The following is a 27602-nucleotide window of genomic DNA, read 5'->3' on the forward strand; positions in this document are numbered from 1 at the left end:
TCTAAGGTATGGAATAAAGTTTTCATGGGTGTTGACTGTCCCTTTAACATATAGCAGTTATTAGTGAGTCTAGTAAGCTGCAATATAGCAAGAAATAGTTTTAAATATTATGTCCTTTTAAATAAGATGATTATGTAAAGATATAATTTTAACATTAAACTATAGATTCTCAAATACATATATGTGTGTGTGTGGGTATATATGTGTATATATATACATATATATATATATATATATATAATATAATATAGTTTTACCTCTTGTCTAAATTCCACCGATTTACTGCCATCTTCATCTGTTGTTTTAACCAAAGACATTTTTACCCAAGTTCGGAACCCTCCTGAGAATTTCCAGCTGGAATATGTACTCTCACAATCCTGCATGAATTTTTCTTTGTTGTGACTTAATATGGAGAGACAAAAATACATTATGAGTTTTGTAACTGTTAGATATTTAAGACAAAATAGTTTATCCTTAAATATATATAAATCCAAACTGAAAAAAATAGATTTGAAATCTAAATTTTCTGATATTTTTCTGAATATGGAATATTTAGGCTACAATTGTAATCTGTGTTATATTATAATGTTATATTTTACTAAGTGCTATATCCATATTCAAACACTAAGGCCTAGATTTGGAGTTTGGCGGTAGATGGGCTGTTAACGCTCCGCGGGCTTTTTTCTGGCCGCACCATAAAATTAACTCTGGTATCGAGAGTTCAAAAAAATGCTGCGTTAGGCTCCAAAAAAGGAGCGTAGAGCATTTTTACCGCAAATGCAACTCTCGATACCAGAGTTGCTTACGGACGCGGCCAGCCTCAAAAACGCGCTCGTGCACGATTCTCCCATAGGAAACAATGGGGCTGTTTGAGCTGAAAAAAAACCTAACACCTGCAAAAAAGCAGCGTTCAGCTCCTAACGCAGCCCCATTGTTTCCTATGGGGAAACACTTCCTACGTCTGCACCTAACACCCTAACATGTACCCCGAGTCTAAACACCCCTAACCTTACACTTATTAACCCCTAATCTGCCGCTCCGTACACCGCCGCAACCTACGTTATCCCTATGTACCCCTAATCTGCTGCCTCTAACACCGCCGACCCCTATATTATATTTATTAACCCCTAACCTGCCCCCCACAACGTCGCCGACACCTACCTACACTTATTAACCCCTAATCTGCCGAGCGGACCTGAGCGCTACTATAATAAAGTTATTAACCCCTAACCCGCCTCACTAACCCTATCATAAATAGTATTAACCCCTAATCTGCCCTCCCTAACATCGCCGACACCTACCTTCAATTATTAACCCCTAATCTGACGACCGGAGCTCATCGCTACTATAATAAATGGATTAACCCCTAAAGCTAAGTCTAACCCTAACACTAACACCCCCCTAAGTTAAATATAATTTAAATCTAACGAAATTAATTAACTCTTATTAAATAAATTATTCCTATTTAAAGCTAAATACTTACCTGTAAAATAAATCCTAATATAGCTACAATATAAATTATAATTATATTATAGCTATTTTAGGATTAATATTTATTTTACAGGCAACTTTGTAATTATTTTAACCAGGTACAATAGCTATTAAATAGTTAAGAACTATTTAATAGTTACCTAGTTAAAATAATAACAAAATTACCTGTAAAATAAATCCTAACCTAAGTTATAATTAAACCTAACACTACCCTATCAATAAATTAATTAAATAAACTACCTACAATTACCTACAATTAACCTAACACTACACTATCAATAAATAAATTAAATACAATTGCTACAAATAACTGCAATTACATAAACTAACTAAAGTACAAAAAATAAAAAAGAACTAAGTTACAAAAAATAAAAAAATATTTACAAACATAAGAAAAATATTACAACAATTTTAAACTAATTACACCTACTCTAAGCCCCCTAATAAAATAACAAAGACCCCCAAAATAAAAAAATCCCTACCCTATTCTAAATTAACAAATGTAAAAGCTCTTTTACCTTACCAGCCCTGAACAGGGCCCTTTGCGGGGCATGCCCCAAGAAAATCAGCTCTTTTGCCTGTAAAAAAAAACATACAATACCCCCCCCCCAACATTACAACCCACCACCCACATACCCCTAATCTAACCCAACCCCCCCTTAAATAAACCTAAAACTATGCCCCTGAAGATCTTCCTACCTTGTCTTCACCATCCAGGTATCACCGATCCGTCCTGGCATCCGGTGCTGAAGAGGTCCAGAAGAGGCTCCAAAGTCTTCCTCCTATCCGGCAAGAAGAGGACATCCGGACCGGCAAACATCTTCTCCAAGCGGCATCTTCGATCTTCTTCCATCCGGTGCGGAGCGGGTCCATCTTGAAGCAGCCGATGCGGATCCATCCTCTTCTTCCGTTGTCTCCCGACGAATGACTGTTCCTTTAAGGGACGTCATCCAAGATGGCGTCCCTCGAATTCCGATTGGCTGATAGGATTCTATCAGCCAATCGGAATTAAGGTAGGAATATTCTGATTGGCTGATGGAATCAGCCAATCAGAATCAAGTTCAATCCTATTGGCTGATCCAATCAGCCAATCAGATTGAGCTCGCATTCTATTGGCTGATCAGAACAGCCAATAGAATGCAAGCTCAATCTGATTGTCTGATTGGATCAGCCAATAGGATTGAACTTATTCTGATTGGCTGATTCCATCAGCCAATCAGAATATTCCTACCTTAATTCCGATTGGCTGATAGAATCCTATCAGCCAATCGGAATTCGAGGGACGCCATCTTGGATGACGTCCCTTAAAGGAACCGTCATTCGTCGGGAGACAACGGAAGAAGAGGATGGATCCGCGTCGGCTGCTTCAAGATGGACCCGCTCCGCACCGGATGGAAGAAGATCGAAGATGCCGCTTGGAGAAGATGTTTGCCGGTCCGGATGTCCTCTTCTTGCAGGATAGGAGGAAGACTTTGGAGCCTCTTCTGGACCTCTTCAGCACCGAATGCCAGGACGGATCGGTGATACCTGGATGGTGAAGACAAGGTAGGAAGATCTTCAGGGGCTTAGTGTTAGGTTTATTTAAGGGGGGGTTGGGTTAGATTAGGGGTATGTGGGTGGTGGGTTGTAATGTTGGGGGGGGGTATTGTATGTTTTTTTTTACAGGCAAAAGAGCTGATTTTCTTGGGGCATGCCCCGCAAAGGGCCCTGTTCAGGGCTGGTAAGGTAAAAGAGCTTTTACATTTATTAATTTAGAATAGGGTAGGGAATTTTTTATTTTGGGGGTCTTTGTTATTTTATTAGGGGGCTTAGAGTAGGTGTAATTAGTTTAAAATTGTTGTAATATTTTTCTTATGTTTGTAAATATTTTTTTATTTTTTGTAACTTAGTTCTTTTTTATTTTTTGTACTTTAGTTAGTTTATGTAATTGTAGTTATTTGTAGCAATTGTATTTAATTTATTTATTGATAGTGTAGTGTTAGGTTAATTGTAGGTAATTGTAGGTAATTTATTTAATTAATTTATTGATAGGGTAGTGTTAGGTTTAATTATAACTTAGGTTAGGATTTATTTTACAGGTAAATTTGTTATTATTTTAACTAGGTAACTATTAAATAGTTCTTAACTATTTAATAGCTATTGTACCTGGTTAAAATAATTACAAAGTTGCCTGTAAAATAAATATTAATCCTAAAATAGCTACAATGTAATTATAATTTATATTGTAGCTATATTAGGATTTATTTTACAGGTAAGTATTTAGCTTTAAATAGGAATAAGTTATTTAATAAGAGTTAATTAATTTCGTTAGATTTAAATTATATTTAAGTTAGGGGGGTGTTAGTGTTAGGGTTAGACTTAGCTTTAGGGGTTAATACATTTATTAGAGTAGCGGTGAGCTCCAGTCGGCAGATTAGGGGTTAATAATTGAAGTTAGGTGTCGGCGATGTTAGGGAGGGCAGATTAGGGGTTAATACTATTTATGATAGGGTTAGTGAGGCGGATTAGGGGTTAATTACTTTATTATAGTAGCGCTCAGGTCCGCTCGGCAGATTAGGGGTTAATAAGTGTAGGCAGGTGTCGGCGACGTTGAGGGGGGCAGATTAGGGGTTAATAAATATAATATAGGGGTCGGCGGTGTTAGGGGCAGCAGATTAGGGGTACATAAGGATAACGTAGGTGGCGGCGCTTTGCGGTCGGAAGATTAGGGGTTAATTATTGTAAGTAGCTGGCGGCGACGTTGTGGGGGGCAGGTTAGGGGTTAATAAATATAATACAGGGGTCGGCGGTGTTAGGGGCAGCAGATTAGGGGTACATAAGTATAACGTAGGTGGCGGTCGGCAGATTAGGGGTTAAAAAAATGTAATCGAGTGGCGGCGATGTGGGGGGACCTCGGTTTAGGGGTACATAGGTAGTTTATAGGTGTTAGTGTACTTTAGGGTACAGTAGTTAAGAGCTTTATGAACCGGCGTTAGCCCAGAAAGCTCTTAACTCCTGCTTTTTTCCTGCGTCTGGAGTTTTGTCGTTAGAGCTCTAACGCTCACTTCAGAAACGACTCTAAATACCGGAGTTAGAAAGATCCCATTGAAAAGATAGGATACGCAATTGACGTAAGGGGATCTGCGGTATGGAAAAGTCGCGGCTGAAAAGTGAGCGTTAGACCCTTTAATCACTGACTCCAAATACCGGCGGTAGCCTAAAACCAGCGTTAGGAGCCTCTTACGCTGGTTTTCACGGCTACCGCCAAACTCTAAATCTAGCCGTTAGTTACATAAATATGTGAAACCAGTAAGATGATCAGTGGGTGGATATCTAACTTGCTAACAATGTACCAAATAAAGTAAGTGACTTAAAGGGACAGTCTAGTCTAAAATAAACTTTCATGAATCAGATAGAGCATGTCATTTTAAACAATTTTCCAATTTACTTTTAGCACCAATTTTGCTTTGTTCTCTTGGTATTCTCAGTTCAAAGCTAAACCTATGAGGTTCATATGCTAATTTCTAAGCCCTTGAAGGCCGCCTCTTCTCTCAGGGCATTTTGACAGTTTTTCACCACTAGAGGGTGTTAGTTCATGTATCAAATGTTTGTTCATATATGGATTGTAGCAATTTATGATTCAAAGTAGCTTTATAATTTTGTACACCTGTGTTAAATTCAAATAGTGACGTAATGCACTGATTGGATGGGATAGGTTTAAATGTCAAACGAAGTGATAAACATAATATGCCTGAAGAAACGGCTGGAGGGCCATGAAACGCTTAGCGTATTTACACACATTGCACATGGTTGTGCATTGATTGTTTTTATATATACTAGTTTTTAATAAATTGTGTGTTTTTTATCACTTTGCCCGATTTATGTGGTCAGAGCATATTTACCGCACACAAGATGCTTTGCAAGACATTACAACTAGTGGATTTTGTGTTGCCTACTGTGGAATATACATGTGTATATATGTGTATATATGTATGTATATGTGTATATATGTATGTATATGTGTATATATGTATGTATATGTGTATATATGTGTATATATGTGTATATATGTATGTATATGTGTATATATGTATGTATATGTGTATATATGTGTATATATGTATGTATATGTGTATATATGTGTATATATGTGTATATATGTTTGTATATGTGTATATATGTGTATATATGTATATATGTATGTATATGTGTATATATGTATGTATGTGTATATATGTATGTATGTATATGTGTATATATGTATGTATATATACATTATAGCCCTTTCCATTCACATACCTTGTCTTATACCTTTTAACCCTTAGAACTTTTTTAATATTTATATTACTAATTTTTATTAGATATTGTATATAGGAGTGTAAAACTTTATTTTTAATGTATTTATTCAACTTTTTTTAGCCTTATCCCTTATCATGAGGGTCTTTAATTGCATTTATTTTCAACTTGTAATAAGCATGCACAATATTTCAATATCGCGCATGTTAACGTGAGTGCACCACTTGTCATTTAGCCCTGTCGGAATTCTTTCATAAACCATGTCTATCTGTAATCTGGTGCTGATGCTAATAAAGAAATATTACTATTGCCACACTAACATATCGGTACCAAGAGAAATAATAAAATGCATCTCAGCAGATGTTTTTTCAACAATGGCACAAGGTAAAGAATTTTCAAAGGCAATGAACCATTCTTAGTCTCCTATACAAGAAAATAATCACAACCCTGACACGTATGTCTCATAGATGCACATTGTAGAAATGTCAAGCAACCCACACTGCACAGTTCTGTGCGAACACAACTGGAAGCTGAGACCAACATGCTGCTGCCTTTTCTACATAACAAAAATATTTTTTCTTTTGTTTTAGAGAATTTATATTAAGTTGACTATGAAAGGAAATGTAAATACGAAAGAGGGACACCTGGAAAATCTCTACCTTAAGGGGTACCTCGGAGCTAAATCTGTCTTTAAATATAAATATCAGTTTCGTGACAGCATTGATACTATTTCATTATTCACACTGTTTACGGCCCTTTTAGATCACTGTGCATGAATGCAAATTACTGGGGCAGAACAAACAGCAGTCTTAGAAATTACAGAAAAACAAACAGCAGATTTTATAGCCTGTGATTAATGCTGAGCTTAATTCATGCCGGAAGCTGGGAGAAGCACATTCAGTTTTAGCCTTAAACGTCGATGCAGATTGCTGCTAACTTCATGCCAACTGTTTCCTGGGATCTTTGTAACTTCAAAGCCATTTTTAGCAAGTACTTTATGTAATCAGAATATCCATGTTTGCAGTTACAAACATGCTTGTTAAATGGATATAAAAAGACACTAAATACCTCTTGCTTTTGTGTAAATGGTCTTTCTTTGTCCCTTGACCCTGTAATATTTGTCTATTGGCCACAGCAAATGAGACCAGGAATATGGATTTCCAGGATTTATCCCTGAAGTGGTCTTGATTTGCAAAACTTTGTAAATTGTACAGTGACAGTGTTAAATGGTTTATTTTGCATACAGATCGTTTGCAATGCAGAACAAAAAGAAGTACTGTACTCAAAACTATTTCTAAGAAAAGTAAAAAACCTTTTGTAAGAAAATAACAAAAATGATATGCAGGTGATACCTGTAAACGCTAAGTAATAGTGGATACAGTTGCAAGCTTTCAGGGCACTGAGGTACCTTCGTCAGGCATTCTATTGTACAAGTGAAGCTCAGTCATATTTATATACAGTATGCAGGGTAAAGTATATGCATTAAAAAATACATATGTAGAGCATGAACATTTATTGTGTTGTAGTTGTATGGGTTTTGGGAAAGGTTTTACAGGGATGTGTGAAGATGTTTGTATTTGCTGGACATGGTTACTTAGATCACCTGGATGCCCACGAGGAGTTCCGTTCAGTTGAGGGCACGACGCAACTAGATATGAGAGCGTATGAGGGTATCATGGAGACTCCTGTACTTGTGGCCAACTCACAGCGACAGCGGAGCTTGACCGCAGCATTTTATTCTCAAGCAGGCTCAGTGGAGGACGTCAAATCTCTTTTGGACATTGCAAGGGTTACTCAGGCCAGAAGTCAACATGGGGGGGGCTCTATTAGTCCTCAATCCATTAGCATGTATCCATCTTTGCCCTACTGTGAAACACTGGGGTCCGTTATGGGCAACTTTATTAAACATAAAGTCAAAATATTAAAACAGAACAGGGAAAACTATAGCTTCATTCTTCACAACAGTGAAGTTAAGCCAGGCTAGGTTAGACTTTAAACTACTACAAGATGAAAACCAACAAAAAGCTTTACTGTTTAAAAACATTTTTATGAAGGGGGCAACAAAGCTGGGAAACTACTAGCCCGAGCACTTCGGCGTACGCAACTGAAATCACATGTATTTGCTATAAAAGACAGAGAAGGCAAAACTCAGCCCCGAAATAGCAGAAACCTTCCGTGCTTACTACAGTAAGTTATATAATCTTAAATTCTCTCATATTTTCCCGCCTCCTGAGAAGGCCTCTGTCCAACACACGGCATAGGAGTATTTAACTCAAACACAACTACCAACACTAGAACAAGACGCGATAGACTTCCTTGAAACCCCCCTAACACTTGAAAAAATACAAATCGCTTTAAAAGATCTACCCAACGGGAAAAGCCCAGGCCCAGATGGGCTTGGTGCTAAATACTATAAAACATTCTTGCCCATCTTGTTGCCCCATCTACAAAATTTATTCAATGAAATACCTGACGTAGAAATGTCGTCATCGACCATGTTGACTGCATACATCATGGTGATACCAAAACTAGGCAAATCGACATATAGACCGGAACGTTACAGACCAATTTCCTTACTCAACGCTGACATAAAATTGTTTGCGAAAGCCCTAGCCAACAGAGTCAATAAATTCCTCCCAGCACTAATTTCTACGGACCAAGTTGGATTTATACCGCGGAGGAAGGCAAGAGATAACACTCTCAAAGTCTTGCAACTGATTGCCCACTCTAAGATAAACAAGATACCACTTGCTCTGTTATCAACAGATACCGAAAAGGCATTTGATAGGGTGAACACGATGGAGAAGATGAAATTTGGGGAGAGGTTTTATTAATCCCCTAATGCAAAAATCAAGGTTAACAATATTCTTTCAGATGCCCATCTCTAATGGGACTAGACAAGGTTGTTTGCTATCACCTTTGCTTTTTGCAATCTCGATTGAAACCTTAGCAAGTAACATCAGAGCCAATCAAGCAATTAAAGTGATACAATTGGGGGCAAAAGAATACAAATTAGCAATGTATGCAGATGACTTCCTATTCACTTTAACAGACAAAGAAACATCCATTCCAGCCCTACTACTTTAATTTTCCAAATATGGAGATGTCTCCATCTCACTTTCTTCTAAACCACACTAAATCAGAGCTTTTAGGCGTTTCATTAACATCTTCCACAAAAACTTGGCTAAAAGACCATAGCCCCTTTGTGCTAAACCCCAAGTTTCTAAAATACTTGGGTATTAATATCTCTGCCTGAATACCAGATATATTTGAAGCCAACTATGTGTTTTTCTGGAAGGATATCGCTAGAGACCTCTCAACCTGGAAACATAGAACAATCTCCTGGTTGGGGAAAATCAATGTAGGATATTGTATTTATTTCAAACAATACCAATCCCCCTTCCTCATACGTTCCTCCCCTTATTACAAAACGATTGAAGAATATATTTGGAAGGGTATTAAACCAAGAGTGAGCAGAAAAACATAAAATATGCTTACCTGATAATTTACTTTTCTTCCGTTGGAAAGAGTCCACAGCTGCATTCATTACTTTTGGGTAATAAGAAAGGAGGCAAAGACACCCCAGCCAAAGGCTTAAATACTCCTCCCACTTCCCTCATCCCCCAGTCACTCTGCCAGAAGTATAAAGAGACTCCCCACGTAGAAAAAGGGTGGGGAGCTGTGGACTTTTTCCAACGGTAGAAAAGGAAATTATCAGGTAAGCATAATTTATGTTTTTCTTCCTAATTGGAAAGAGTCCACAGCTGTATTCATTGCTTTTGGGAAAAGAATACCCAAGCTAAAGAGGACACTGAATGCAAAAACGGGAGGGTACAATAGGCGGCCCATTCTGAGGGCACCAAGCCAGAAACCACTACCCAACAAAAACCCCGCTTCATCCGAAGCCGAGAATACTTTGAAAAGGAAAAGCCCCAAGGGCACTGACCCGCAGATAGTCCAGAAGCCTAGCTAGAGGCCACAAAATTGGACTCAACTGAGCCAACAGTCCTCCAGGAGACACAGTCGTCCAACAGGCAGTCCCTCACCACTCACCCCTCACTAAGGAGGGGAACACCAACCTAAACCTCCCAAGGGATAAGGCAAGGAAGAACCGAAAGGTCACCACAAAATTAATAAAAGGAAAAAAAACAATAGCGAGCCCAGCTCACAAAGACCCAAATGGGTCCTGAAAGACAAAGGGAGGCTATGCCTCGAACAGAGAAAACTTTCTCTCAATATCGTGCAAAAGCACCAAAAGACAACTGAAGACAGAGTCTTCACCTCGTCAGAACTAAGAATACTATCGTATTCAGACAATAAAAAGAACGTGTAACAGACCCAGACAAAAAAAAACCCTGAATCAAGAACACGCCAGCCATCATTAGGATGACCCAGAAGAATACTTGCTGAGAAGTAAAAAATGGCCAGCAAGAGAACAGATTGCAAAAGGAGAACTCCCAGACAGAGGGCACACTCTAGGCAATCGAGCCGCTAGACCTACACACAGGGCTCCAAAAGGGGAAGCACATAACCTCAACAAGACCTACTGCCCCCCCAAGAGAGAGAGAGAGGTTACACCCAGAACCCAAAGGTGAATGGTAACCCGGGACCCTCAGCTTGTAAACCCATGGGGCTAGCTACAATGCCAACCTAGATCCTGAAGAAGACAGCACATCTCAGAACCCACTCCCAACCGGGCCAGCCCAAGCATCGGTAGGTCTTGAAAACAGGGAAACAGAACAACCCAACACCAGCTCAAAAACAAGCAGAAGAATGGCCACAGCCATCCCAACAGAGCACTGGTGACAACCCGACTCCTTAGAAACAGACGACAAGGCCGTAGACCCAAAGGAATCTAACAAAAGGCCCACCATAGTCTTGACACAGAGCCAGCAAGACTCCAAATGGAACGTAACAACCCAGAGAAAAACACCCTCTCTGAAAGGTTAATTCTCAGTTCCAACCTCCTGAATCCAAGAGAATCCCTAAGAAAAGGGACCACACCTCCATAAGGAGGAGAATAAGCTCCCCGCCCTAAGAAAAGGGATGGGGCCAAAAAAGCAGAGCACCTGCCCACAAGACACAAAGCCACAGGCTAAAGGAGAGATCAATCTCCAACTCAGATGAACTTGGAAGGAATTCCCCTAAGGAATTAACTTGCTAACACACATCCAATGTGCAATAGCTGCAGCAGAGACACTGCAAACCCATTTGTCTGCAGAGCAGTGATCCAAAAGGTTACCACAGCAATCTGACCAAGGGAAACCGACCATAAAGGCGTAAGTCAAGGCCCAATGAGCATTAGCACTCAGACAACCTGGCCAACCGTGACCAGGTCAATTAGTCCAAGTAAAAGGACATAGCCCAACTTCCCAGGAACTGGGGAACCCCAAACCAGCCCTAGAGCCAAAAAGTCCAGCAACAACTCCACAAAGGGAAACACTGAGCGAAGCCTCAGCAACTGGAAGCACCAGGGAGAAAACAGATCTGAGCCCCCAATTGTTTAGACAAACTTAACACCCCGTCTGACATAAAAAACCTGACCATAGGGACCACAGGAAATCAACGCAATTTCCAGATCAACCTGGATAACGAGATAACTCGCAAGTAACATACATAGTAACATAGTAGATAAGGTTGAAAAAAGACTGAAGTCCATCGAGTTCAACCTATACAAATCTAAAATACTTTCAAAAAGCTCCAGTTAAGCTTAAATAACCTCATTAAAATGTGACCCATTTAATACTAGCAATAATATCCATTAATTTTGTTTATATACAGAAATTTATCCAGACTATTTTTAAATGTATCTATGGAATTGGCATTCACTACCTCCTTTGGTAATGAGTTCCACAATTTTATTGCTCTTACAGTGAAAAAAAGTTTCCGTTGCAGGAGATTAAATCTCCTTTCCTCCAACCTTAAATTATGACCTCTTGTCAGAAACAATTTTCTTGGAATAAACAGAGCTTCTGCCATCTCTGTATATGGGCCTTGAATATATATATATATATATATATATATATATATATATATATATATATATATAAAGTAATCATGTCACCTCTCAAGTGCCTTTTTTCTAAAGAAAACAGACCCAGTTTCACTAGCCTCTCCTCATAGGTTAATTTCTCCAATCCCCTTATTAGCTTTGTGGCCCTTCTCTGAACTTTTTCTAGTTCTGCAATATCTTTTTTAGCAATCGGTCCCCAGATCTGCACTCCAAACTCAAGGTGAGGTCTTACCAGGGCTTTATATAATGACAGAATTATGCTTTCCTCCCTTGAATCAATGCCTCTTTTAATACATGCTAGTATCTTATTAGCCTTTGAAGCCGCTGCCCTGCATTGTGCACCCATCTTTAGCTTGTTATCTATTACTACTCCCAAATCCCTTTCCTCCTGTGTTTGGCTAAGTCTTGTCCCATTTAAAAAATACGTAGCCTGCTTATTTTTACTGTAGAACCTTGCATTTTTCCGTATTAAATCTCATTTTCCATTCACTTGCCCATAGTTCTAATTTTAGCAAATCCCTTTGTAAAGAGAGTTCGTGCTGCTCTGACCTATTGACCTTACTTAACTTAGTATCATCTGCAAAAATAGAGATGTCGCTATTTAATCCTTGCTCCAAGTCATTTAAAAAAATATTAAAAAGAACAGGGCCCAGTACTGATCCCTGGGGGACGCCACTGATTACCTTTGTCCAATCTGAGTATGATCCATTTACTACTACTCGTTACTCCCTATCTTTTATCCAGTTATTTATCCATGAGCTAACATTTTCAGCTATTCCCAGTCCCTTAATTTTGTGCATTAATCTCTCATGTGGCACTGTATCAAATGCCTTTGCAAAATCTAAGTATATCACATCAACTGATTCCCCTTTATCTATATTTTTACTTACTTCCTCATAGAATCTAATTAGATTAGTTTGACATGATCTATTTCTGCTAAAGTCATGCTGATTAGAACTCATAATCTTGTTTACACGTCCCGACCCAAAGCAGAGACCACCCCTTGCCAAAGTCCAATACCCCAAAGGAGCTAAGGCGTTAAAAGGTTGTACAACAACACTAGAGCTAATAGACTCTCAAACAGCTGCAGGACAACAAGTAAGAGGATACCCTGAGGCCAAAATCACTCGAGCAAAGGCTGGTCGCCGCATCACCTCCATACAAACAGAGGATCATAGAGAGAAAAGGACGCACAGCATCCCCAGCTCCGAGCAGAGTCCAAGGAGACCACACCCAGTGCCCCTAACAGGGAATGACCATATCCCGGAGGGGAACCCAGGTCCCTGAAAGGAGACCTAACTCACATGGAGACAACAGAAAAAGACCAAAAGGTCTCATAAAAACAGCTAGACTGTACACAATCAATGTGCAATAGCTGCAGCTGGTCACATGCTGCAACTTATCCGCTGCAAGGCAGCTGAACTACCCAATAAACTACTAGCTGCTGAGGACTAAGTCCAGAAGGACAATACCCAGGACCTCAAAGGGAAAAAGGCCAAACCGCCCAACACGGTAGCAAAAGGGCGCAAGCCCACCAACCCTCCACTAGATGGGAAGGAGCTCTAGGGTCTGACAACCCTAGACACAAGAGAGAGAGACGCAGTGGAACTCCACTGAGCCAGTCATCCAAATTGAAGGCTTTCAGGACTGAGACAATCCTTCCTACCTCACAGACCCATCAGTCCTCTAGAATGCTTAGTTGAACACAGAGGATAACATGAGCACTCGGCGCCTCTACCGGACCAGCCAAGCAGAGTAACGCCACGTGTCCCAACAGCTACCAGACAGAACAAGTCTGCAATCCGGGTCCTAATCGTTAAGCCGCATAAATACTCCCTCAGAGGGGAAGAAGGAAAACAGACAGGAAATCCTATTGGATGAAAATAAAATACAAGGCAACCCGTAGGTTAACGCCCAAAAAGAAACAGGCCTACCACAGGACCAGCCAAACGGAGCCCTGATCTTCCAAAAAAAACTGGAAAAGATCTCAATACATGGACAATCAGGAGATTACATCATCCCCACATGTCTAATGAGGTGCGTCATTCGAAGAGCAGACTGAGTATTCCCGTATCCAATAAGGAAAGGGTCGTTCAATAACTGAAAAAACATGTCTGAGTAACATGCGAATGCATGGAGCAGGGAAGGGAAGGCACCACCCTGTCCTCAAACTCTATTCAATTTAGGAAATAAAGGTTCATCAGGCAATATGACCTCTGGAACCCCTGAATTCGCCAAAAACTTTATTTAGAAGAAACGCAAATTCCTAAAACTAAAGTCTGGTTCCTCTGCAGCTGGAGAGGCAGCAGAATCCGACCCAGAAAGTTCATACTCTGAAGCCTCAGAAAGAACCGCATCCTCGGATAACCCTATCAGTTAAATTAAAAAATTATTTGATGTACTCTGGGAAGGAGTGCAGTATGTAACCCTTTGCTTGTGCTTAGCAGGGCAAAGAAAAGCATTAAGGCCGCAGACACCGCTGTCTGAACTGCGCAGTAACATCCGGAGAAAAAAAGGCCCCCTCCAGATGGAGGATCCGCAACTCCTCAGAGGTGGACGGCTCCGTGGTATCAAACATGTTTGATATTATCACATTATTAAGGCATATAGAACATAATTGTGAGGGGGAACTAGGGCATCCTTACCATACAAACAGGAATTACTCCTTAGGAATAGAGGGAGTGCCCTCTAAAGTAACAGAATCCATTACGCTAGTGCAATAACCGGAGAATTAGAGAAATAAAACATTTTATTTTATTCATAAAAGGGCACCCTTATACCCCAATGGCTGGGGCACTCACCACCTCCTATGACCCAGGCAGTACAGAGATTTATGAATCCCCTCTGATAGTCCGGTCAGGAAAGAGGGAATGAATCACATAGTGCACAATGCAGGACTGACCCTGCTATGAGAGAAAGCGCGCCAAGCTTGTAAGCTGCATGGATCTCAAAGTGAAAGTGAAACCTGTATGTTCCATAACAGCCTATGAGCCTAACATCTCACACATAAAGCAGCATAAAATCAAATAAACATATAAGATTATTATTCCCCCCTTTTCAATAATCCCCCTAAGGAGACATTAATCCTTGATTCTGAAAAAGATAAAAGGCACCACACTGTGACCCTGTGTTCGGTGTTAATATTATGTAATAAAAATTGAAACGATCTTACCAGAATCTACGCCATGGAACAGGAACATGGCCCTTCAAGTGTGACAGGTTAGTAGCATCGCTCCTGACATGGACTTGAGAGAAACAGTCTGCGAAACTTGTCAACGCCGATTGCTGTAGGAGCTGTTAATATGAGTCGGGATGGTGTCGCAAAGGGAAGCTCCCTCTGCATCTCTGGACGTTCACCCAGGCCCTCAAGTTGAGAAGCTTATAGGGCTACTTAAAACTCCATAAGAGACAAAACAAATTCTGACACTTCTCTGTCAACCTCCTGGGACGAAAGGCAAAGAATGACTGGGGGATGATGGAAGTGGGAGAAGTATTTTTTTTTTTTAATATTTTTATTGAGGAAAAATGTCAGCAAACAAGCCAAACAATTGAGCATTGTACAGTCACCTACAAAGAGTAACAATAACAAGGTATCATATACAGTATACATTATAGGCTGCATAAACCAAGGTTAATAATATCAATTGTACTATTGAAAGACAAAGTATAAAGATGCCAATGATTATCGAAACCTTCTCTGCAAAAATAGGAGGCCACTCCTAGACCTCAAACCATGTAAAGGAAAAATAAACATTTGTAGAAGGCTGCCTAAAATAGGAGAGATCACTTATGGATCCCTTAACATTCACCTCAGATTTTACATCTTCATGATGTTACATCTGGTAACTAATAATACAGTAAAACAATTTTTACGATGTATGAATAGGATGAACTTTAAATTGTTAAGTTTAAAACTTTTAACTCAATTTGTAAGTGAGGCTAAACATGTTACATAAGAGAGAGTTGTTAGATTTAAGACTTTTAACTCAATTTGTAAGTGGAGCTGATCATTTTAATTATGCTAACAAAAAAACAAAAAAAGAGATAAAGTCAACACTGGTGAAATGAAAAGCTGCAAGTAAAAAAGTAGTGAAAGTTGCGGTATTACTTAGAAAGACCGCAGAGATAGTCCTCCTGAATTAGGAGGCATATTATGGTGGGGGGGGGGGGGGGGGGGGGGGAGGTGGTCATTGGAGTGTAGTGGGTAGCTGAAGTGCTAGTTACATATTAGGTTAATGGAATATCCAGTACATGGGAGCCACAAATTCTATAAACGCAGAGCTGGCGTAATTTATAGAGCTTATTCGGAAAACGGAGCATAGGGAGGGTATGAAATATAGTAGTAATGCAGGACCTGCCTGTGCTAAAGACGCTATGGTGGACCTCAAACTGAAGTTATGTGTCCCAATATAGAAATAGTAGGCAATATGAACTTAAACCTGGCATTATTAAAATGTATGTTGGTAACCCAAAGTAATACAGATAAAGCTCTGCACATAATGAGACCCAAAAAAAAACAAAAAAAAACAGGGTGCGGCATATGAACGACTAGTCGCGTAGCCTTCCTAAGTAGAAGGATTATTATGGAAGGGGGGGGAGGAGGGGGAGGGGGGACTCTGAGTATGAGGGGTTAATTATGTCAGGTATGATCCCTAAATCGGCATCTGAGTATTCGGCAATTGCTATTGAGAGCACTAGTTAACAAACTGCCCTACTGTGTATGCATGTATCTTATGTCAGGTTCCTAAAATGTAAATTAGGACTAGCACCTTGTTAGTGTGTAAAGGAAGAAAGCCACGCTGCCTCGGCCGCCGGCAGTACGGCTTCTTTTTGTGAAAAGAGAATTATTGGCACTTGCCTAGGGGTATGTTAAGAGAGTTAAATGCAAGAGAGTGGTTTTGTGTCAGGCTTGCAACAGAAATAAGTATAAACATAAGAGGCTTTTAGGATGTAGAGTAAATGGACCCTCTATGGCAGCTACTTTAGAGCCACCTCCATTAAGCTATTTTGAAATATCTACGGGACTAAACCAAGGAACAGTACTCAGTATAGTAGGAGAATTAATATCTAGGAGAACTTGATCACAAGCTAGTATATGCGAAATACGAGTATATATGATTCTCAGTACAATATACATACTAGAAAATAAATATTATACAAAGTGAATGTATAGTAGGATATCTGCATTGCATGCTAGTTTAAAGAAACAGCTTTAAATGCTGTGACTTTCGCTCGAAGCACTCATGTGCACATCATACATTCTTGCAAACATATATACAGGGTATGCCTAAAGTGGCCATATAGAGTAGTAAGGTTGTAGGGAGGTAATATTGCATAACAATACAGAGTTAAGAAATTGGCCATCTATGATCTTGCCTGTTGAGGATATTGCATAGACATACGGTTATGTGACAAGGTCACAGCAATTGCTTAATACCTTACACTATAAAAATACTGAACCCTTCTCCTCTACAAAACACAGTGTTGAGATGGCTAACTTTTGGGGTATAAAGAATAAGCAAAAAAGGGAGGGCACCCAACATAACTCAAAAAAGCAATGGCAGTTTGCAGCCAGTTCTACCTAGTGCAAACGTACAGAACAGGTCAATAACCAACAAAGTTTTGAGTGTGCATCACATCAGATAAAGTAAACTTGCATATGTGAAACGTTAAGACGAGGTAATTGTCCGTGTGTAGCACATTGTCCACCATTTCCTTCAGGGGGCAAAATCGTCTGTCAGCGTGATTAGCCCGCTTCATGGTAAGTCAGGATCAGTCCAAATACTGTAACTTTTCCGTTGCGAGGAAGTGGTCCCCAAGATTGTAAAGGTCCGTGTTTGGGCCATGGTGTCCCTTTATAGTCCGCAATTACTGTTGAATTGAAGGATGGCATATATGCTACCAGTGCAGGGATCTTCATTAGGTGAGATTTATGTGAGAAAACAGGCTGGATGACTGCGAGCCTGCCAGATGGTGAGGCGCCCATAACCATCACCTTCTCCCGACCGGAGCCCAGGGATTCAAATAGTGGGCCGCCTGCAGTCTTTTCATGACCGCTCTGAGGTGTGTGTGCAGCTGTGACGCCGACACTCACGTGCTGCTGGTAATGTGAGGTTTCTGTAACCTGCCTTGGTCTCTGTGTCAAGGCTGAAACAAATGCAATAAGGTCCATCTCCAGGCTCTGAAAGTGCTCATCTATGAGTCGTCGCGCAGACTGCCCCCAGGTCTCCATATTAGTGCTGCGTCACAAACAGCTTACTTGCCGCGGCCCTTAGGGTTACACAGTATGAATGGCTAATTATGTACGGGTACCCAGGACCTGGTAATTTGAAGTCCCCTGATTCCTCTATTCACATTAAACTCTTGAGGGAGTGAGCCCGGCAGCCAAAACGGTGATGCACACCATGGGGTGGGGTTGAAGGGCTCAAAGTTGGTATAAAGCCTCTGCGTAGAGCTCCTGCTCGACTTGTGCTCCAACGTGGGTGCCAAAGGACTCTTAGGTGGCAAACTGGGGAAAGTGAAGGTTTATATCAGTACGGTATTTTCCATATTATGGCCCAGAAGCCAGGAGCTCTGCTCAAACACGTCCAGCTCCATCAGCAGTTGGCTCCGCCCCCCTGTGGGAGAAGTATTTAAGCCTTTGGCTGGGGTGTCTTTGCCTCCTCCTGGTGGCCAGGTTCTTATTTCCCAAAAGTAATGGATGCAGCTGTGGACTCTTTCCAATTAGGAAGAAAAACATTATATCTCCCCAGAGATGGGTGAGGTTTAGGACTCCCCAATTTTCATCTCTACAGAAGAGCCATTCTTCTTCAAAGGGTGGTCAAGTGGTGCCATGGCAGTGATCAAAATTAAGATACATTTAGATGCTAGCATCTTACAAACAAGTAATCTTGCCTCCCTCTCATGGACATAAAAAGATACAGACCTATTGATGTTGCACATTTCCCATTATTGGAGGAACTATTCTCTGAATGGGATAAGACTGTCAGAACTGACTCGCATAGCTCCACTACTGATTTCCCCCCCCCTGTCCCCTGTATACGGAAATGCAGAACTTCCCCTACAAACCAAACCAGATCTACACTACATTCGCTAACAACCACATAAACCATTTTTTCATACACAGGAGAATTAAAACAAGAAAGGAACTTTTAGAAGAACACCCTGACTTTTCTTTACCGTGGTTATCTACCTACAAATAGGCCATTACATCTCTATACACAAGCATAAGCGGCACTTCATCAGAGAAACCACACCTTATGAAAAACTTTGCACACTACAATCCGCACCCAGACACTTAACCTACATAATCTATAAACTTCTTCTTTTGCTCAAAGAAAATACTTTACCAACCTACACAAGACAATGGCATGAAGAATTGGGAACTGGATACACAACCTTGGAGTGGCAACGGATTTTCCGGGCTGCCAATGCCGTCACGGTCTCAGCACATACACAGGAATCCCACTACAAATTTCTGAGGCGGTGGTACCTAACACCGTCTCGACTTAAAACAATATACCCTAACACCTCGGGCAAATGCTGGAGGGGCTGTGGAGAGACAGGCTCCATGTTACATATCTGGTGGGAATGCCCCCTGTTAGAAAATTATTGGACGCAGTGTGGGAAGAGATGCAAAAAATCCTAGAAATAGACATTCCAAAGACCCCAGACACATTACTTTTTCACCTTCCATTCAAAATTCGAAACCCGATTAAAAAAAACACTACTAATGCTAACAAGGGCGAAATATCTGATTCCAACCCGCTGGAAGACAGCACAGCTGCCCACGATTGTTGACTGGAAACTCCTTCAATTGGAAAAATATAATTATACCCGAATAGCTAAAACAGAAACCTATGAAAAGTTGCTCCAATTGTGGAATGGAGGCGAACCAGAAGACTAAACAGTAAAATTTAAATGATGGGTGGATAGCTACAACAGGCTAGTGTATAGAAGATATAAATAAAAAGAGAGAAGCGCTCAACCTGGGAACGAACAATAGCATAATAGCTTGTTCTATGGCTAGTTACCACCCTAGAAGCAGCCTCTTTTTGCTCAATATGTGCCTTTCACAGAGAAGAACTTTCCTGTAGCATATCAGTCTGATCCTGACTTAACAGTGCAGTCCAGCCCCGAAATACCAGGCAATCCCTCTCTGAACAAGAGAAATAGCAAAACCCCAGACGTACGTTTCGGCCTATTGTGGGCCTCGTCAGTGAGGTGCAGCCATATCCCTCTAGGCACACTGAGCAACACCGTACACGTCTGGATTACCGCATCACACTTAGGGAGACTTCCCTAAGTGTCATAATTTGCATAAATAAAAAGAGAGAAGCGCTCAACCTGGGAACGAACAATAGCATAATAGCTTGTTCTATGGCTAGTTACCACCCTAGAAGCAGCCTCTTTTTGCTCAATATGTGCCTTTCACAGAGAAGAACTTTCCTGTAGCATATCAGTCTGATCCTGACTTAACAGTGCAGTCCAGCCCCGAAATACCAGGCAATCCCTCTCTGAACAAGAGAAATAGCAAATCCCCAGACGTACGTTTCGGCCTATTGTGGGCCTCGTCAGTGAGGTGCAGCCATATCCCTCTAGGCACACTGAGCAACGGGTCCACGTCTGGATTCCCGCATCACACTTAGGGAGAGACTTCCCTAAGTGTCATAATTTGCATAAATAAAAAGAGAGAAGCGCTCAAACCTGGGAACGAACAATAGCATAATAGCTTGTTCTATGGCTAGTTACCACCCTAGAAGCAGCCTCTTTTTGCTCAATATGTGCCTTTCACAGAGAAGAAACTTTCCTGTAGCATATCAGTCTGATCCTGACTTAACAGTGCAGTCCAGCCCCGAAATTACCAGGCAATCCCTCTCTGAACAAGAGAAATAGCAAAACCCCAGACGTACGTTTCGGCCTATTGTGGGCCTCGTCAGTGAGGTGCAGCCATATCCCTCTAGGCACACTGAGCAACGGGTCCACGTCTGGATTACCGCATCACACTTAGGGAGACTTCCCTAAGTGTCATAATTTGCATAAATAAAAAGAGAGAAGCGCTCAACCTGGAGACGAACAATAGCATAATAGCTTGTTCTATGGCTAGTTACCACCCTAGAAGCAGCCTCTTTTTGCTCAATATGTGCCTTTCACAGAGAAGAACTTTCCTGTAGCATATCAGTCTGATCCTGACTTAACAGTGCAGTCCAGCCCGAAATACCAGGCAATCCCTCTCTGAACAAGAGAAATAGCAAAACCCCAGACGTACGTTTCGGCCTATTGTGGGCCTCGTCAGTGAGGTGCAGCCATATCCCTCTAGGCACACTGAGCAACGGGTCCACGTCTGGATTACCGCATCACACTTAGGGAGACTTCCCTAAGTGTCATAATTTGCATAAATAAAAAGAGAGAAGCGCTCAACCTGGGAACTGAACAATAGCATAATAGCTTGTTCTATGGCTAGTTACCACCCTAGAAGCAGCCTCTTTTTGCTCAATATGTGCCTTTCACAGAGAAGAACTTTCCTGTAGCATATCAGTCTGATCCTGACTTAACAGTGCAGTCCAGCCCCGAAATACCAGGCAATCCCTCTCTGAACAAGAGAAATAGCAAAACCCCAGACGTACGTTTCGGCCTATTGTGGGCCTCGTCAGTGAGGTGCAGCCATATCCCTCTAGGCACACTGAGCAACGGGTCCACGTCTGGATTACCGCATCACACTTAGGGAAGTCTCCCTAAGTGTCATAATTTGCATAAATAAAAAGAGAGAAGCGCTCAACCTGGGAACGAACAATAGCATAATAGCTTGTTCTATGGCTAGTTACCACCCTAGAAGCAGCCTCTTTTTGCTCAATATGTGCCTTTCACAGAGAAGAACTTTCCTGTAGCATATCAGTCTGATCCTGACTTAACAGTGCAGTCCAGCCCCGAAATACCAGGCAATCCCTCTCTGAACAAGAGAAATAGCAAAACCCCAGACGTACGTTTCGGCCTATTGTGGGCCTCCGTCAGTGAGGTGCAGCCATATCCCTCTAGGCACACTGAGCAACGGGTCCACGTCTGGATTACCGCATCACACTTAGGGAGACTTCCCTAAGTGTCATAATTTGCATAATAAAAAGAGAGAAGCGCTCAACCTGGGAACGAACAATAGCATAATAGCTTGTTCTATGGCTAGTTACCACCCTAGAAGCAGCCTCTTTTTGCTCAATATGTGCCTTTCACAGAGAAGAACTTTCCTGTAGCATATCAGTCTGATCCTGACTTAACAGTGCAGTCCAGCCCCGAAATACCAGGCAATCCCTCTCTGAACAAGAGAAAATAGCAAAACCCCAGACGTACGTTTCGGCCTATTGTGGGCCTCGTCAGTGAGGTGCAGCCATATCCCTCTAGGCACACTGAGCAACGGGTCCACGTCTGGATTACCGCATCACACTTAGGGAGACTTCCCTAAGTGTCATAATTTGCATAAATAAAAAGAGAGAAGCGCTCAACCTGGGAACGAACAATAGCAAAATAGCTTGTTCTATGGCTAGTTACCACCCTAGAAGCAGCCTCTTTTTGCTCAATATGTGGCCTTTCACAGAGAAGAACTTTCCTGTAGCATATCAGTCTGATCCTGACTTAACAGTGCAGTCCCAGCCCCGAAATACCAGGCAATCCCTCTCTGAACAAGAGAAATAGCAAAACCCCAGACGTACGTTTCGGCCTATTGTGGGCCTCGTCAGTGAGGTGCAGCCATATCCCTCTAGGCACACTGAGCAACGGGTCCACGTCTGGATTACCGCATGACACTTAGGGAAGTCTCCCTAAGTGTCATAATTTGCATAAATAAAATGAGAGAAGCGCTCAACCTGGGAACGAACAATAGCATAATAGCTTGTTCTATGGCTAGTTACCACCCTAGAAGCAGCCTCTTTTTGCTCAATATGTGCCTTTCACAGAGAAGAAACTTTCCTGTAGCATATCAGTCTGATCCTGACTTAACAGTGCAGTCCAGCCCCGAAATACCAGGCAATCCCTCTCTGAACAAGAGAAATAGCAAAACCCCCAGACGTACGTTTCGGCCTATTGTGGGCCTCGTCAGTGAGGTGCAGCCATATCCCTCTAGGCACACTGAGCAACGGGTCCACGTCTGGATTACGCATCACACTTAGGAGACTTCCCTAAGTGTCATAATTTGCATAAATAAAAAGAGAGAAGCGCTCAACCTGGGAACGAACAATAGCATAATAGCTTGTTCTATGGCTAGTTACCACCCTAGAAGCAGCCTCTTTTTGCTCAATATGTGCCTTTCACAGAGAAGAACTTTCCTGTAGCATATCAGTCTGATCCTGACTTAACAGTGCAGTCCAGCCCGAAATACCAGGCAATCCCTCTCTGAACAAGAGAAATAGCAAAACCCCAGACGTACGTTTCGGCCTATTGTGGGCCTCGTCAGTGAGGTGCAGCCATATCCCTCTAGGCACACTGAGCAACGGGTCCACGTCTGGATTACCGCATCACACTTAGGGAGACTTCCCTAAGTGTCATAATTTGCATAAATAAAAGAGAGAAGCGCTCAACCTGGGAACGAACAATAGCATAATAGCTTGTTCTATGGCTAGTTACCACCCTAGAAGCAGCCTCTTTTTGCTCAATATGTGCCTTTCACAGAGAAGAACTTTCCTGTAGCATATCAGTCTGATCCTGACTTAACAGTGCAGTCCAGCCCCGAAATACCAGGCAATCCCTCTCTGAACAAGAGAAATAGCAAAACCCCAGACGTACGTTTCGGCCTATTGTGGGCCTCGTCAGTGAGGTGCAGCCATATCCCTCTAGGCACACTGAGCAACGGGTCCACGTCTGGATTACCGCATCACACTTAGGGAGACTTCCCTAAGTGTCATATTTGCATAAATAAAATGAGAGAAGCGCTCAACCTGGGAACGAACAATAGCATAATAGCTTGTTCTATGGCTAGTTACCACCCTAGAAGCAGCCTCTTTTTGCTCAATATGTGCCTTTCACAGAGAAGAACTTTCCTGTAGCATATCAGTCTGATCCTGACTTAACAGTGCAGTCCAGCCCCGAAATACCAGGCAATCCCTCTCTGAACAAGAGAAATAGCAAAACCCCAGACGTACGTTTCGGCCTATTGTGGGCCTCGTCAGTGAGGTGCAGCCATATCCCTCTAGGCACACTGAGCAACGGGTCCACGTCTGGATTACCGCATCACACTTAGGGAGACTTCCCTAAGTGTCATAATTTGCATAAATAAAAAGAGAGAAGCGCTCAACCTGGGAACGAACAATAGCATAATAGCTTGTTCTTTGGCTAGTTACCACCCTAGAAGCAGCCTCTTTTTGCTCAATATGTGCCTTTCACAGAGAAGAACTTTCCTGTAGCATATCAGTCTGATCCTGACTTAACAGTGCAGTCCAGCCCCGAAATACCAGGCAATCCCTCTCTGAACAAGAGAAATAGCAAAACCCCAGACGTACGTTTCGGCCTATTGTGGGCCTCGTCAGTGAGGTGCAGCCATATCCCTCTAGGCACACTGAGCAACGGGTCCACGTCTGATTACCGCATCACACTTAGGGAGACTTCCCTAAGTGTCCTAATTTGCATAAATAAAAAGAGAGAAGCGCTCAACCTGGGAACGAACAATAGCATAATAGCTTGTTCTAAGCTAGTTACCACCCTAGAAGCAGCCTCTTTTTGCTCAATATGTGCCTTTCACAGAGAAGAACTTTCCTGTAGCATATCAGTCTGATCCTGACTTAACAGTGCAGTCCAGCCCCGAAATACCAGGCAATCCCTCTCTGAACAAGAGAAATAGCAAAACCCCAGACGTACGTTTCGGCCTATTGTGGGCCTCGTCAGTGAGGTGCAGCCATATCCCTCTAGGCACACTGAGCAACGGGTCCACGTCTGGATTACCGCATCACACTTAGGGAGACTTCCCTAAGTGTCATAATTTGCATAAATAAAAAGAGAGAAGCGCTCAACCTGGAACGAACAATAGCATAATAGCTTGTTCTATGGCTAGTTACCACCCTAGAAGCAGCCTCTTTTTGCTCAATATGTGCCTTTCACAGAGAAGAACTTTCCTGTAGCATATCAGTCTGATCCTGACTTAACAGTGCAGTCCAGCCCCGAAATACCAGGCAATCCCTCTCTGAACAAGAGAAATAGCAAACCCCAGACGTACGTTTCGGCCTATTGTGGGCCTCGTCAGTGAGGTGCAGCCATATCCCTCTAGGCACACTGAGCAACGGGTCACGTCTGGATTACCGCATCACACTTAGGGAGACTTCCCTAAGTGTCATAATTTGCATAAATAAAAAGAGAGAAGCGCTCAACCTGGGAACGAACAATAGCATAATAGCTTGTTCTATGGCTAGTTACCACCCTAGAAGCAGCCTCTTTTTGCTCAATATGTGCCTTTCACAGAGAAGAACTTTCCTGTAGCATATCAGTCTGATCCTGACTTAACAGTGCAGTCCAGCCCCGAAATACCAGGCAATCCCTCTCTGAACAAGAGAAATAGCAAAACCCCAGACGTACGTTTCGGCCTATTGTGGGCCTCGTCAGTGAGGTGCAGCCATATCCCTCTAGGCACACTGAGCAACGGGTCCACGTCTGGATTACCGCATCACACTTAGGGAGACTTCCCTAAGTGTCATAATTTGCATAAATAAAAAGAGAGAAGCGCTCAACCTGGGAACGAACAATAGCATAATAGCTTGTTCTATGGCTAGTTACCACCCTAGAAGCAGCCTCTTTTTGCTCAATATGTGCCTTTCACAGAGAAGAACTTTCCTGTAGCATATCAGTCTGATCCTGACCTTAACAGTGCAGTCCAGCCCCGAAATACCAGGCAATCCCTCTCTGAACAAGAGAAATAGCAAAACCCCAGACGTACGTTTCGGCCTATTGTGGGCCTCGTCAGTGAGGTGCAGCCATATCCCTCTAGGCACACTGAGCACGGGTCCACGTCTGGATTACCGCATCACACTTAGGGAGACTTCCCTAAGTGTCATAATTTGCATAAATAAAAAGAGAGAAGCGCTCAACCTGGGAACGAACAATAGCATAATAGCTTGTTCTATGGCTAGTTACCACCCTAGAAGCAGCCTCTTTTTGCTCAATATGTGCCTTTCACAGAGAAGAACTTTCCTGTAGCATATCAGTCTGATCCTGACTTAACAGTGCAGTCCAGCCCCGAAATACCAGGCAATCCTCTCTGAACAAGAGAAATAGCAAAACCCCAGACGTACGTTTCGGCCTATTGTGGGCCTCGTCAGTGAGGTGCAGCCATATCCCTCTAGGCACACTGAGCAACGGGTCCACGTCTGGATTGCCGCATCACACTTAGGGAGACTTCCCTAAGTGTCATAATTAGAAGAGCCTGTTGAGCGAAGTACCCACCACCCACCTTACCACACCCCCCCTCCTTTTTTTCTCTTCCATTTTTCTTCTCCCCCTTTCTTTTTTACTTTGTCTTAATGAAAAGCTCCTCCCTATTGATATACTACCAATGTTATTTATTGTTTGTTGTTCTTGATAACCTGTTCAAATAACTTTGATTGAGTTACGGTTATTTCCTACTCCACTGTTACTTTATCTGATGTAAAAAGGAATGTAACAGGGAAAAATATAGTCCAAGAAGCCTCAGCAATGGAAAATAAAAAAATCATTCTTTATTGTAGTCCAATTTAAAACGATGCACAGGAATCCCAAGCCAAACAGATAAACGTCTGACCGGTTTCGGTCATAGAAGACCGTAATCATAGACACTATATGCCTTGGACAACTGGTCGGACGTTTATCTGTTTGGCTTGGGATTTCTGCTATTTCCTGTGCATCATTTTAAATTGGACTACAATAAATAATTACTTTTTATTTTCCATCGCTGAGGATTCTTGGACTTTCTTTTTTACATTATTATTAAGCTGATTTCAGGGATCCGCTCAACTCCGCTATTTACAGCCTCTGCTTGCCTGGGATCAAGTATCCATTGTTACAGCCTTGTTTGTAGCCGTTGACATCAGGAACCTTAGGCATACCGCTGAAGCATTGGCCCTGCTGCGGTCATGTGATCTGGTTCAGCTGCCGAGAGTGATGCGATGAGGAAGTGGGCTGTGTGTCTCACTGCCGATTGCTAGTGCTGTAGCTGACTACCTTTATTCTGGACCACAGTGATTCAGGACCTACTGTATATGCCCCGGACTAAAGTGGGTGAGTGAAGCTCTCCTTTGTTTAAGTTATTACTCTGTGTGCCATGGTTGTGAACTGACACGCCGATACCGGTGGAGCTAGCAGTCAGTTTAGACAAAAAGGCACTGAATTACTCCTCTCCCTTGTATATGAGTACACACTTATGAGAGAAGGTTTGTCTTACTAATGCTGCATGTGCACTGGTCAGAGTGCTAACATCATTGATCAAAGTCTCTCCCACTTGTCATGTTGCCATTTCACTGAGTGTTTGTATCTGAACTGACATTACTTGTGTGTATATATATATATATATATATATATATATATATATATATATATGTGTATATATATATATATAAATAAATACATACTAGCTTATACTTTCCACACCACCCTGTTCATCTATTGTAGGGAAAAAAATATACAATGTTTCTTGGAAAAGGAAAATTCAAAAATGTAGAGCTATATCTTGCGCATTAATACTATTAATTAATACTGCACTACAACTTATCCAACGTTATATATACTTGGACTTGCCTTGCACTTCAGACTTGGACCCATCTGCGTATCAGTCTTAAGTTCATTTAACATTGATTTTATGTATAGTGTACGGGTAAGCAAT

At 41.8% G+C, this 27602-nt stretch overlaps 1 protein-coding gene across 2 annotated transcripts in view; it reads right to left on the minus strand.

Moving 5' to 3' along the window:
- PACC1 (proton activated chloride channel 1) overlaps nucleotides 1-27602 on the minus strand; it is a 226370-nt gene that overhangs the window by 38803 nt on the left and 159965 nt on the right. For both annotated transcript variants that reach the window (XM_053712437.1, XM_053712436.1), the window contains one exon: nucleotides 258-402. In XM_053712437.1, coding sequence (XP_053568412.1) covers nucleotides 258-402 — 145 coding nt within the window. The remainder of the gene's footprint in view (nucleotides 1-257; nucleotides 403-27602) is intronic.

Source organism: Bombina bombina, chromosome 4 (assembly GCF_027579735.1).
Source record: "Bombina bombina isolate aBomBom1 chromosome 4, aBomBom1.pri, whole genome shotgun sequence".
Taxonomy (NCBI): Eukaryota; Metazoa; Chordata; class Amphibia; order Anura; family Bombinatoridae; genus Bombina; species Bombina bombina.